Genomic DNA, 15,261 nt, shown 5'->3' with positions numbered 1-15,261 from the left:
ACTCAAATCATAAGACAGTGAATTCTATAACCAAAGCTCTCAAAGCGCCGGTGCCTCCTTTCAACTTGACAGAAGGCGTTTTTTTTTTTTTCACTTTTTCTTCCCATATTGTTATCTTTATACATCTTTTTACTATAGCTCTCCGAAAGTCCTGTTCCCCGATTTGTGCGTGAAAACTACGTTTCAATCTGTGTCATGAAAACTGTCTCGTCACTCGGCCCCCTAGGTGAATGGGGAAAAAATCATCAGAAAGTATCAAATTTTCTACTCTCTAAAAAAAGAAATCGAGTGAAAATCACTCGAAGATTTTGGAGTGATCCCTGAGGTCACTCTAAAACGAGTGAAAATGAACAGTTTCACTAAAAATTCACTCCAATTTCACTCTAAATTCACTCTTTTTTGTATTCACTCCTTTAAGAGAGAAAATTTTCGCTCGATTTTTTTAGAGAGTACAATCTGTCATGAGAAAGATGTACTTCTAAAAGTTAAAAATTCATGAATTGTACTATAGTCATCACATTATGCAAATTAGAGGCGGTATGACCTCTAGTCATCTCTTATCTCTCCTTTGGGTTCATCGACAAAAACTTATACTACATGGCTGATGAATTGACAAAGGCAACCAATATCCTCTATAATGCTATGGAGGCTTTTTCAAGATTACAATAATATTGATGGGGAGAATCTACCTTTATCTTTTTAAATCCATGTCCAGAGGGAAAACTGAAAGAAAGAAAATCAAAAGAGTTAGTAATTATATCCTGATTTTGTCAAAATCAGGTTATCAACGGTGATCAGAAAAGCAGTGTGAAGTTAATACTGATATCATGAAAATATTATTCTATACTGAACCCTATTGGCAGACAACCTTCGCATATAGAGATAACAATGAAAAGTCTAACAAGAACAATATGCAGTGGGGAAAAGGTTAATGTTTTTCGCAGTGATCCACAATTCTGGCCCGCTTTCAGTGCGTGTTGTCAATGGTCTCAATCTTGCAAAGGTTTTAAGTTTTGTTGATTACCCATTGAGGACGAGTCCCGGGTATACTCGGGCAAGTGTCTATGGAAAATGCGTGTTTTAGCAAAATCAAACCGTCCTCAACGAGTCTACGTCTAAACAGTCATTCTTACAGGGAAAAAACACTGGATCTTGAAGTTTAGAGACTTATCACAGGAGTATTCACAATCGTCAGGCACATGTGACTCAGAGTATTTCTTATCCAATTATATTTCACAATGATAATTTTTTTTTGGTCTTTGTTTTGTTTTGATTTTGTTGTTGTTTTGAGTGTATTTTTTTGCATACAATAGGCATAGTATACGATGTGTATACTCAAACGGGTCCAAAAGAAAGATAATTGTTTGGAAATGTTGCATCGCAGTCTCGCCAGTAGATGGCAGCAGACCATGTATGAGTTTTCTCGAGAGCTTTTCGTTGACATTACATCATGATATTCTGTACTCGTATACTATTTAATTGATAAATGATTGATTTTCCACAAGGCAATTCACCAGAGTAAACTAGTTGCAGACACTACCATGGAAAGATACACTCCGATCAGTGAACAAGGTATCTCTATTTTCGTTTTATTATGTCTATATGTGATCATGCACTGCAAAAAGTCCGGTGTTAAATATGAAACACCGAGCTGGTGTTACATTTCCGGTGCTCATTCATGGTGTTAGATTAACACCTCCGGGTGTCATTTCAAAATATAAAATTGTTTTTTTTTTTATAGTTTCTTAGTTACTGAATTTCTTGTTAATTCTGAACTTCAACAAGACGATGAAGAATTTTCCGATAAAGTACTTGATTTTTGAAAAAAATGTGTAAACAAATTTACACCACAGTAACACCAGTTGGTGTGGTCTCCTAATGAAGCTGGACGGGTGTTATACCATTGCAATTAACACCACCAATATCAAATCAACACCATGCAGTGTCATTAATGAATTAACTCTAGCGCAGTGTCAAAAATATCACCAGCTACAGTGTCAAATTAACACCACGAAGTGCCAGGTGAACACTTTTTAACACCGTCACAATACATTTTCTACACCTGTGGGTGTGGTCCTCTATTGAAGATTGATCGATGTTAGATTTAACACCCATGGTGTTAAATCTAATACCGATGTTTTTACAGTGTGACGTAGGGCCTGTATATGAGAGTTTAAATGCAAATATATACATAACAGAGAGAGAGAGAGAGAGAGAGAGAGAGAGAGATGGAGAGAAAGAGAGACTACGCGCAGAAACCATGTGCTGTATAGGCCTATGTATGTATAGTTACGTCCAGAGATATGTATTATAATCATTTACCATTATTCATTATTATTATCATTATTACTATTGTTATTAGTAGTAGTAGTGGTAGTAGTATCATCATCATCATCGCCATCATCATTATTATCATTATTGATATCATTGTTATTATCTATTCGACCAGGTAAAAGAGAATGGGATATCATGGGATACTTTATGCCCGTAGGCATGCCAACCTACACATGTTGCTTAATTCAAAGAAACATTAATAACTTATGCATTCAATTGAAATTCAATGCTCCTTAAAAGTATACTAAAATGATTAAAATATGTGAGGATAGTATTGATGGCAAAATCTTCAATAATATTTGTTGGTATGTAACACGTGCAGGAATGTATTTTTCTCATTTAGGATGATGACTTCACTTACAATAATTTGAAAATGGGGTTTACCTCTTTTTTGCAGTCAGTCTTTTCACATCATTCCATAAAAAAAAAAGAAGTCTTTTACATTACATCTAAGAGAAATTTACACATGTCAGTACCACTGTAGACGGTGGGCCCACTTTTTTATCAGGACCACTTTGTATTGTATGCTCTTTGATATTTCATAAGTGGTTCTAATCAACTCGCAAAATGTCAAAATCTGAATCCCTCACCTCAGCCAAAACTAGGATATCCCCGTGGGATATCCCTTACCAATAAAGAGAAAGTTCTGATTTCGTGGCACCTGCGCAGCGCCGCCTAATACAGTATTTTTTTTTTTTTCCATAATCTTTTATTGATTCCATATTCAATACAATTTCATGATAAATCGAATCATATATATTACAAAATTCACGATTTAACAAAACACAATTATAATGAAATCAAAACCAAGCTGTACTTTCAGCAGAAACAGTGCATTAGCAAAGGAAATACAATTCACCGAGAAAAAAACAAAAACAACATACACTGCTTACTTGCTTTCATTAAAATCAAATGGATCTGTCCTTTTAACATGACAGCGCATTCAAAAAAAAAATATATATATATATATTTATATTAAATGGAGCTGTACTTTCAGCGTAACGGTGCTTCATACAAAGAAATATTTAACACATCAATATGCACCCAAATAAAATCGATATACAACCAAATGGAATCGATATTCCCATTAATCACCCCCCTCCCCCTCCCCCCTCCCTCTCCCCTCTACCCTTCCCCTCCCTTCCCCCCTTCCCCGTGGACATCTGGCTCCGGGTCCTTCTATACTTATTTTCAAATTTTCCCATTTACTAAAATGAATGGTTAAAGTTCCCTTCATTGATGCTAATTTCTTTTCCTCAAATCTATCCTCTAAAATATTATTTTTTATTTCACGATATGTAGGCGGCTTTCCATATTCTCTACTTTTAAAAATCAAGTATTTAACCAAAATTAAAATGTGATTTAACAACTGATGTTTTCCCCTATTATCCTCCTTCCACCCAAACAAAATTTCTTCCCAAGTACAATTTTTAAATTCAACATTCTCTATCATTTCTTCACATGATTCCCAGAGTAATTTCACATGCTCACAAATATAAAATAAGTGTTTGTATGTTTCTTCTTCTTTTTCACAAAAAGAGCATAAATTACTTGCAGTAAAACCAAACCTGTAAAGATGGTGATTTGTATAAACAATACCATGCATCAGTTTAAACTGAAACTCTCTTAATCGGCTATTTAATGTACATTGTCTTGGCCTTAAAAATATATTTTGTATCTCCTTGACAGAAAACCCATAATTTTGATTAATTCTATCAAAAATCAATACTGCACTTTCTTTTTCCTTAAGAAATTGCAAATACATTTGTTTTGATCTTAAATTGCTAATGGCGATTGTTTTCCCTCCTATAATAAAATCAGTTTCCAAAATATCTTTTTCTTTTTCTTTCATATTTCTCCTCCAACCCATCGGTATATTTTCATAAATACATCTTAACAAAAAAATATCTTTAACTCCTAAACCTAAATCTCTAAAATATCTATCACATTTCAATTCACCATTATTTCCTAAAATATGTTTTAATCTATAAACTCCATTTTTATACATACTTTCATCATATATACAACTTCTATTCAATCGTATATATTTATTATTAAATATTATAACATTACCACTATACAAACTACTACTAACATTGCTTCTCATTTGTTTCGTTTGTACCCACACTTCTAATAAATCCCTATAAAATAATGGAGCTCTCACTTTCAACAGCGCTGGTAAATAATCACACAAAAATATAAATTCTCCTCCTATATCTCTCGTAACAAAATTAAAATATTGCTTCCATTTCATATTTTCATCTTTATTAAGAAGTTTCTTAACCCACATAATTCGCTGTGCTTTAACTAAATCAACAAAATTCATCATTTTTAACCCACCTTGTCTATAATCTAAAAACAATATATCTTTTTTAATTTTATCTCTTTTTCCTTTCCATATAAAATCAAAAACCAATTTGTCTAAAGAATCAAAAACCCACTTAGGAACTGGAGTGAGAGAAGCTCGATATATAACTTTTGAATAAATATGTACTTTGAGTAATTGAATCTTTCCCATCAAAGTTAAATCTCTTTGTTTCCAGAAATTCAAAAGAACTTTTATCTTACTCAAAATCTCTTTATAATTCATATTTTCCTTCGTTCCTTCGTCTAAAGAAAAGAAAACCCCAAGTATCTTCACAAAATCAACTGTTTCTCCAAAATTAGTATCTAATTTCAAATACTGATATAATCCCAATCTTAATACTTTAGTCTTATCCATATTTACCTTTAATCCCGACATTTTTTCAAATTCTTCAAACACCATCTTTAACCTATAAATTGATTTCTCATTACGTATAAAAATAGTCATATCATCTGCATATAAAACTAATTTAATTTCCTCCTCTCCAAACTTTATTCCTTGTACAGAATTATCCCTTCGTAATCTATGCGCCATTATTTCCATGCATAAAATAAATAAATAAGGAGACAGTGGGTCACCCTGTCGAACACCTCTCTCCACTTTAAAATAACCGGTAGAAACCCCCTCATTCAAAACACAACTCAAAGCATTTGTATACAAAACTTGTACCCACTTTTGAAATGACGGGCCAAATCCAAAAGACCGCAAAACCTCCTGAAGAAATTGATGAGAAATAGAATCAAAAGCCTTTTCAAAATCTATAGCCAATAAAAACCCTGGTAAATTATAATGAGATGTATGAAATATCATATCATCTATGATTCGAATGGCTTCCCCAATATTTCTTCCCTCAATATAACCTACTTGATCTCCCAAAATAACTTCATTCAAAACTTCCTTTATCCGTTTAGCTAAAATCTTTGTTAAAATCTTATAATCTACATTAAGAAGAGATATCGGTCTATAATTCTTCAATAAAAAAGGATCTTTCCCATCCTTAGCAATTAACTTAATTACTGCTTGCTTCTGTGAAGATGACATTTCCCCTAATTTGTATGCCTCATTTAAGGCTTCTCTTACTACTCCTCCAATCTCCGGCCAAAATATATTATAAAATTCAGTTGTCAGACCATCGTTCCCCGGTGATTTATTTAATTTTAATTCTTTTAATATCTCTATACACTCTTCATTGCTTATTAGACCTTCACAATATTCTCGAGATTCCTCCTTTAATTTTGGTAAATCTTGAAAAAAAAGTGCATTCCAATCTTCTATATTCTTTGTATCTAATGTACTATACAATGTACTATAAAAATTCCGGATTTCTTGCACTATAATTTTTTCATCACTACAAATAACACCCTCCGATATCTTCAATTTCTTAATAATACTTCTCTTTTTATTCCTTTGCATTAACTGATTAAAATATCGTGAATCCCTTTCTCCACTTTCATACCACGAGGCTCGTGATCGAATCTTTATACCTTCATTTACATAATCATATGATTCTCTTAATTCCTTTTTTGTATTTTCCAGTCTTTCCAAAATCTCTTCACTCATATCATTCACAAGCTTCTGTTCTAAATCCCGTACTTCTTTTTCCAATCGCTTTCTTAACATTCTCTTTTCTTTTGCCAAACTTTTAGAAAATTTTTGTGTAAAACTACGAATCTTCATCTTCATAAAATCCCATAACAACCTTTTATCTTGTATTTCCCTACTTAATTCATTTTTTAATTTAATAATTTCCTTTTTCATCTCTAATACATATACCTGATTTTCACAAAGACTATTATTAAATTTCCAATATGATCCTCTTCTTGTTTCCCATCTATTTCCTGTTTTATTATATAAATGCAAAAATATTGCATGATGATCCGGAGCAACAGATGGAATTATTTCACATGTTATACTTACTTCATCCAAACTTTCAGATATTATCCAATAATCCAATCTACTTTGCATAAAAGGATTTTTTTGAGTATAAGTAAATTGCCTTTTCAAAGGATGCCTAATTCTCCAAATATCCAAATAATTATTTTCTGACATAAATTCCTCAACTACTTGATTAATTCTTTTTGGAGTCCTATCCACAGAATAACCAAAATAATCTAATTCAATATCCCTAATCATATTAAAATCACCGCCTACTATCACCGGATACCCTTTCTTATTAATTTTAGCAAGAGTTTTACAAACCTCTTTCCAAAATATCAATTGATCACTTTCATGATTTCTTGTGGGAAAATAAACATTACCTAATACCAATCTGGTACCTTGTATCTTACAATCTATAAATATATATCTACCTTCATTGTCTCGAAAAACCTGAAACACATCAATATCAACCTTTGGGGAGATTAACACAAGCACCCCTCTACTGTGATTAGAACCATGACTAAAATAACAGGGACCTTCCCACATCGAACTCCATCTGTCCTCTATGTCTCTGGTACTAAATGTTTCCTGTAAAAAAACAATATCTGCACCTTTATCTTTGCACCACAAAAAAATTCTATCTCTTTTCCCCCTGTCTCTAATTCCCTTTACATTAAGTGAATACATTTTGCAATCTATAGAATCTTTTCCAGATTCATCTGTATTACTCATTATCAAAAATATCTGAAATATGTCTCAAAAACAAACCTAACCTCAGAAAAGTACGAAGTTGCCCGGAACCAGATGCCCACCTCTTAAAACCCCCAGTAACAATAATCCAGAACATCTTTTCTTGACCCCACAGCCCTCTCCCCCACCTACCAAGCAATCAGTATTCAAAACTCAAGCATTGTACATATAACACATGAAATCTTAAACAAAATGACTCTTTGCAACCAACATTGCCTTCAAGACGAGTTTAACATGTTCAAATAAAACATCGATCTTCATTTGCATGTAAAAGCTCCCTAAGGCCTTCACCAATTCCTTCGCGCTAAAATTGATAATGTACATTGCACCATAATGACTGACAAACTAATAACCCTCACTCACAAACGAAGAGAGAACGAGAAAAAACACACACACTTGTCTGTTCTCATTGTGACATCATCTTATGCGAAATATAAGCTGGTACATTCCTTCCCCGTAGAACGCCGCAAAGCGACTGAAACGGAGAAGAGATAAGAAAAAATGGCATTCCTAACCCCAACACTCCTCGGAAAACACCCCCGACCAGCCCTGTGAATACTCAGACGAGTGTCCGCGGGCCTTCTGTGCCGCGCTCCCCAATCTCCCATGCACGCCATACCTGAAACTCGGAAAAAATGCCGCCTTTAGTCAATACAGATAAAACACATTCCTAAATCAAAATACATCAAAATCAGACACTTGTTTCTATTTTTATCTTAAAACAAGTCCTACATTTACAGAGCAAATACAAAAAAAAAGAAAAAGAAATCTTATCATAACTTTTGTATTTAAATGCATGAGAGACCGTGGGGGCGCGACCCACCAACCCGCCCATCTAAACACCAAACATGGCCGGCCTATAGAAGTATCCCCCGAAAACCGTGAAGCCTCCGAACCCCACAATCCTTCCACCCTCTTTTAACAACCTCAGCATCAGGTAGATGTTGGTACAGCTGTACTACCAGTGTACAGGATGTTTCCCAACCAGCTTTCATAAGCAACGATTTATATATCACATCCTTTCAACTTCCTGTTCCTTATATTTTTTTTTTTCCATCTTTATCATTCCACAAACACCCCGTATCTGCTTTCGGCTGTAATGCTTTGGAAAAATGAATAAAAAAGCTTCATAGTCACCGAATACCAAAATGCAAAATACTTCGCAAAAAAAAAAAAAGAAAAAAAAAAAAGGACTAAGTCTTTTCCTTCTGGCACACAAACATCCAAAACATCCAAATACCGTATTATTCAATAATCAAAGTACAGTTTGGCCCCCACTTTAAATCCCTGTGCACATCTTTATTGTCTTTTAAGACGAAGAGCGAGAGGGGAAAAAAAAAAAAAACGACGACAAAAACAAAAAAAAAAAAAAAATGTCGTCCTGTGGACCGAAGCACTCAAAACTTCAGCCTTAAGCACTGTGCCACTCCCTATATCCTATACATATTATCTGTAACAAAGCTTGTGGCGCTCAAGCAGAATTTGACATAATGTATTCAAAGAAACATACACAGGCTGCGTGGAAAAGCTCCTCATAGAACTTCACCAATTCCATCACCCTAAATTTGACATTCTTGCGTGTTGTAACTTGTAAACATCAGTTCAAACATATTCAGAGAAACATCTCATTGTCTATTGGGCTGGTTGCATGAAAAAGCTCCTCATTATCTATTAGGTTGGTTGCATGAAGAAGCTTCTCATAGTACTTCACCAATTTCGTCACACTAAACTTGACATTCTTGTATCTTGTAAACCTATTCAACGAAAACATCTCATTATCTAATTTGCTGGTTGCATAAAGAAGCTCCTTACAGACCTTCACCCATTCCCTCACCACAAACTTGACATTCTTGTGTCTCATTAATTCAATTTGAGAAACAGTTGGGGTGTGTGTGTCCCACCAACCCGCCCATCTGAACACCAAAACATGGCCGGCCTATAAGTTTCCCCCGAAAACCGTGAAACCTCTGAACCCCACAATCCTTTCACCCTCTACTCGGGCCCCCCCTCTCTCTCCACTCCACAGGGAACTTCCTCTCTCTCTCTCTCATATTAATGGATTTGCAAAACTCTGGAGAGGACCTCCTTTTCAAGGACAAATCACTGTGTACTTACTATAAAGAATATATGTAAAATATGCGTAAAAAATCACCGAATAACCATATTTCGGCCATTACAAAGGATGTAAGCATCCTGTTTAGCATGTACATATCAACCTGGTCACAGCAACATACTTTATCAGAATCTTTCCTATCCTTATTCTATAATTAATGATGGTTCCTTTTTTTTCCTTCTTTTTACCTGTGTCTCTCCATACGCATCTCATGACATACAATCGACGTGTGATACTTCCCTTCAAAGTGTGATACTTCCCCTTCAGCACATGTGCCTCTTCCTATCCACGATACATACTACATACACATCGACTTTTGCATTAAATACAAATACCACGCAATAGCCATTCCCCATAGGGGGGGGGGGGGTAACTTCAACCTTAGAGGGAAAATAAATTTTTCCTTCTGACTCTTCCATAACAAACTTTCAAAAGAGGTCATGGTATAAACAGTATAGACAAAAATGTATCCATCTGCTGTCCTTTCTAAATTTCAGATCATCTTGTATAGATGTAAATTTGTATCGCAAAAATATATGTGTACTAGCAGCAGAAAAAGAGGAGAAATAAAACCTAATGCTAATCTTTTGGCCATCAAAACATTCTTCTCTTTAACATACATCTATCGACTTGTTTAAATACCATGCTTTTTTTAACAACCTCAGCATCAGGTGGATGTTGGTACTACCAGTGTACAGGATGTTTCCCAACCAGCTTTCATAAGTAACAATTTATATATCACACCCTTTCAACTGCCTGTTCCTTATTTTTTTTTTTCATCTTTATCTCTCTACAAACACCTCGTATCTGCTTTCAGCTGTAATGCTTTAGAAGAATGAATAAAAAAGCTTCATAATCACCGAATACCAAAATGCAGCATAATCCACAATATAAAAAAGTCTTTTCCTTCTGGCACACAAACATCCAAAACATCCGAAATACCGTATTATTAAATAATCAAAGTACAGTTAGGCCCCCACTTTAAATCCCTGTGCACATCTTTATGGTCTTTTAAGATGAAGAGAGAGAGGGGGAAAAAACGACGACAAAAAGTCGTCCTATGGACCGAAGCACTCAAAACTTCAGCCTAAGCACTGTGCCACTCCCTATACACTATACATATTGTCTGTATCAAAGCTTGTGGCGCTCAAGCAAAGTTTGACATAATGTATTCAGAGAAACATCTCGTTATCTAATAAACAGGCTGCATGGAGAAGCTCCTCACAGAACTTCACCAATTCCATCACACTAAATGTGACATTCTTGCGTCATGTAAACATCAGTATATGCTGTCCAAACATATTCAGAGAAACATTTCTTTGTCTATTGGGCTGGTTGCATGAAAAAGCTCCTCATTATCTATTCGGCTGGTTGCATGAAGAAGCTTCTCATAGTGCTTCACCAATTCCGTCACACTAAACTTGACCTTCTTGTATCTTGTAAACATATTCAAAGAAGCATCTCATTATCTAATTTGCTGGTTGCATAAAGAAGCTCCTCACAGAACTTCACCCATTCCCTCACCACAAACTTGACATTCTTGTGTCTCGTTAATTCAAACATTTTCAAAGAGACATCTCATTATCTAACAGGCTGATTGCATGAAGAAGTTCCTCACAGAACTTCACCCATTCCATCACAACAAACTTGACATTCTTGTGTCTTGTTAACATCAGCTCAAACATATTCAAAGAGAAATCTCATTATCCAACCAACTGGTTGGACAAAAGAGCTCCTCACAGAACTTCATCAATTCCATCCCACTGAAATCAACATTCTTATGTCTTGTAGACATTGATTCAAACAGATGCAGTTCACTGCTTGTACCCTTATGCCCAGAATGTTTCACCAGTACCTGCATAATATTATGCAGTTTCACCAGTACCTGCATATATCGCAAAAATATATGTGTACTAGCAGCAGAAAAAGAGGAGAAATAAAACCTAATGCTAATCTTTTGGCCATCAAAACATTCTTCTCTTTAACATACATCTATCGACTTGTTTAAATATCATGCTTTTTTAACAACCTCAGCATCAGGTGGATGTTGGTACTACCAGTGTACAGGATGTTTCCCAACCAGCTTTCATAAGTAACAATTTATATATCACACCCTTTCAACTGCCTGTTCCTTATTTTTTTTTTCATCTTTATCTCTCTACAAACACCTCGTATCTGCTTTCAGCTGTAATGCTTTAGAAGAATGAATAAAAAAGCTTCATAATCACCGAATACCAAAATGCAGCATAATCCACAATATAAAAAAGTCTTTTCCTTCTGGCACACAAACATCCAAAACATCCAAAATACCGTATTATTAAATAATCAAAGTACAGTTAGGCCCCCACTTTAAATCCCTGTGCACATCTTTATGGTCTTTTAAGACGAAGAGAGAGAGGGGGAAAAAAACGACGACAAAAAGTCGTCCTATGGACCGAAGCACTCAAAACTTCAGCCTAAGCACTGTGCCACTCCCTATACACTATACATATTGTCTGTATCAAAGCTTGTGGCGCTCAAGCAAAGTTTGACATAATGTATTCAAAGAAACATCTCGTTATCTAATAAACAGGCTGCATGGAGAAGCTCCTCACAGAACTTCACCAATTCCATCACACTAAATGTGACATTCTTGCGTCATGTAAACATCAGTATATGCTGTTCAAACATATTCAGAGAAACATTTCATTGTCTATTGGGCTGGTTGCATGAAAAAGCTCCTCATTATCTATTCGGCTGGTTGCATGAAGAAGCTTCTCATAGTGCTTCACCAATTCCGTCACACTAAACTTGACCTTCTTGTATCTTGTAAACATATTCAAAGAAGCATCTCATTATCTAATTTGCTGGTTGCATAAAGAAGCTCCTCACAGAACTTCACCCATTCCCTCACCACAAACTTGACATTCTTGTGTCTCGTTAATTCAAACATTTTCAAAGAGACATCTCATTATCTAACAGGCTGATTGCATGAAGAAGTTCCTCACAGAACTTCACCCATTCCATCACAACAAACTTGACATTCTTGTGTCTTGTTAACATCAGCTCATACATATTCAAAGAAACGTCTCATTATCCAACCAACTGGTTGGATAAAAGAGCTCCTCACAGAACTTCATCAATTCCATCCCACTGAAATCAACATTCTTATGTCTTGTAGACATTGATTCAAACAGATGCAGTTCACTGCTTGTACCCTTATGCCCAGAATGTTTCACCACTACCTGCATAATATTAACATTCCCGAAATCTTTTCCTTCTGGCCCAAAACCCTTCTGGCCCAAAACCCTTCCTATATACCTTGCTATCCAAAACTCCTACCTTAAACCCCACCTTTAATCATTATACATGTATACTTTAATAGCATATCCCAACAATGAAATTGTCCCAACAGTTGAAATACACTAACCCTTTGCCATGCTCTTTCCACCACTCCCTATTCACTTTATGTAGACCTACTGCACGTGTATCCAATCTTGTGGCATTCATGCATAATTTTATATAAAAAGAAAGAAAAAATCCCTTTGAGTAAAACGGTATAATATCCAAAATGTCCCGTTAAATAAAACATACTGAGATCTCACAAAATTCTCAGACAAAATCTCATTTAACCTCTTATTTTTCCCTGCTCACCAGGCAGACCTCCATGAGAGGTTGTCGCCTGTAACATCAACCATTCGGCTTATCGATACAGAATGTCATCCATCATACAATGTATACTACTGTTAGTAGTGACAAATGATATTTCCCAGCTAAATAAAAAAGAAAATGATTAAGATTAGATCACAGAGGTATGTATACTGGGTGAAAGAGAAAGGAAAAAAGAAAAAGAAAAAGAAAAAAAAGCTGATAAAACGTTTTGGCTCTTATAATTTGGTTTGACATGTACAAAACCTGTTCATATAACCTACCCTACACAACAAAACCAGCTTTAATAAAATATCTATACTGCAAATTTATACGGATGAACACATTTCCCAAGCCAGTTTTCAGAGATGTCATTTTATGTCACACATTTTATGTCATATTTTATGTCATACTGCAAATTTATACAGATGAACACATTTCCCAAGCCAGTTTTCAGAGATGTCATTTTATGTCACACGCTTATCAGTTTCCAGTTCTTTGTTCAAAAAAAAAAAAAAAAAAAAAAAAAAAATGACGGTTCATTGTTTTCCACCTTTGTCCCCCTTCCTAGAGTCTCTTCTTGAGCATTTCATGACATTCAGTGTTCTATGCACTCGTGGTATGTTTTTCCTTTCAAAAATCAATAGACTTCAAAGTCTCCAATATCCAGAATGGCAGCGTGATCCATAAGATGGTGTCAAAATATTATACGGTAGAACTTAACTTTCCGCTTTCTCCAACATATTAGCGTTTCATGATAGTGATACCTTTCTCCTCTGAAACAAATTTACTTTAACTATCAATTTCCAAACTCACCAACTCCTAAATGGCTCCCGATACTTATCTAGTTTCCAACCTCCATTCTTGCCGCCTCAGCCACCTGTTGCTCCAAAAGAGTAGGGTGAGCCTCTCGATCCGACACTTTTTCAACCTGGAGGCGGATTCCCGTCGGGTGCTGTTGGACGAAATAGCCTTGCTTCTCCATAGGCATATACACCCGATCCACGAAGAGTTTCCAAGGTTCGCGTCGCGAAAAGTAGGCCAGCTTGCCCGCTGCGCGGGCCGCTCTCATGGCGGGCATCTGCTCACGTCGAAGGTCCCTCACTCGCTTCGGGAGATCCTCCGTGATATACATACTCGTTCCCTTGAGATTTTTTGCGTTCTGCATCACGATAGTGCGGTCTTTATACCTCAGGAAGCGAGCGATAATTGGGCGCGGTCTCCCGGTTATCCCCGTTACATTCACTCGATGTGCCCGCTGAAACTCAATCCCCTCCACTTTCTCGCGTTCCAATTTCAGGTGTTCCACAAAAAACTGACGGAGCACTTTTTCAGAATCCTCCCTTTCCTCCTTTTGTGGAAGGCCATGGAATAGCAAGTTTTCCCGACTGATGTATGACTGCATACCATCCAGCTCCTGATTCACCTTTTCTCTTTCTTCCTTCAGTTTACTTTCTAGTTTTGGTATTTGCGTTTTCAGCTCCTGGATATTTTGGTCGTTGAAGTTGACAGATTTCACGACTTCATCCACTTTCTCTTCAAGCTTCTTGATTTTGGACTCAAATTTCCGTTCCATGCTTTGAATGCTCTCCAAAACCCTGTCTATCTGTGTCTCCATAAGTTTTTTGATAGACGGCAGTAACGTGGGGCTTTCCGGCGTGCTGAAAACCGGGCTCGAGGCTGTAACACTCGAAGGAGTCCGGAACCGTTTCCCGCTATGGGTTCCCCGCTGCCCGCTGCTACTTGCCATTTTTGAAAGGTGAACTTGGAATTCCAGAAATACACGCTACGCAATGGGTGGTGGAGGAGAAGGCCGTGACCGCGTGTTTACTCCTTGACGAACATCATAACTCATCTTGTTTACTCCTTGACGAACATCATAACTCATCTCAGTATGTAGGTTCGATTCGAGCGACCAAGCTACGTGTAACTCCTTTCACAGTACAATGGACATGCACCCGGTAGCGCCACCCGGTACGGTAACACCGCCGCCCTCGATCGATCCTAAAGTAGCTGTAAACACAAACCTACCTATGCCTCGCGCCTCGTACTATCGTCCGAGCGAAGATATTTGACTCAGTCGAACATCACCTGAAGAGTTAAGGTAATGTCCTAAAAAGAGTAAACGCTTTGAAAATAGAGAATAATACGAGTCGAGCTTGTGTAGAATTTGTCGTAAGTAACCAGTCAAGTT

At 36.3% G+C, this 15,261-nt stretch overlaps 1 protein-coding gene across 1 annotated transcript; it reads right to left on the bottom strand.

The window, feature by feature from the left end:
• Window positions 1–13,911: 13,911 nt before the first annotated feature.
• LOC140243979 (uncharacterized) lies at window positions 13,912–14,817 on the bottom strand. The gene has a single exon (XM_072323640.1). It carries the CDS (start codon window positions 14,815–14,817, stop codon window positions 13,912–13,914), a length of 906 nt encoding a protein of 301 aa, XP_072179741.1.
• Between the last annotated feature and the right edge of the window lie 444 nt (window positions 14,818–15,261).

The sequence above is a fragment of the Diadema setosum genome, chromosome 20 (assembly GCF_964275005.1).
Source record: "Diadema setosum chromosome 20, eeDiaSeto1, whole genome shotgun sequence".
Lineage (NCBI taxonomy): Eukaryota > Metazoa > Echinodermata > Echinoidea > Diadematoida > Diadematidae > Diadema > Diadema setosum.
This window is presented reverse-complemented; position numbering and strand designations above follow the sequence as displayed.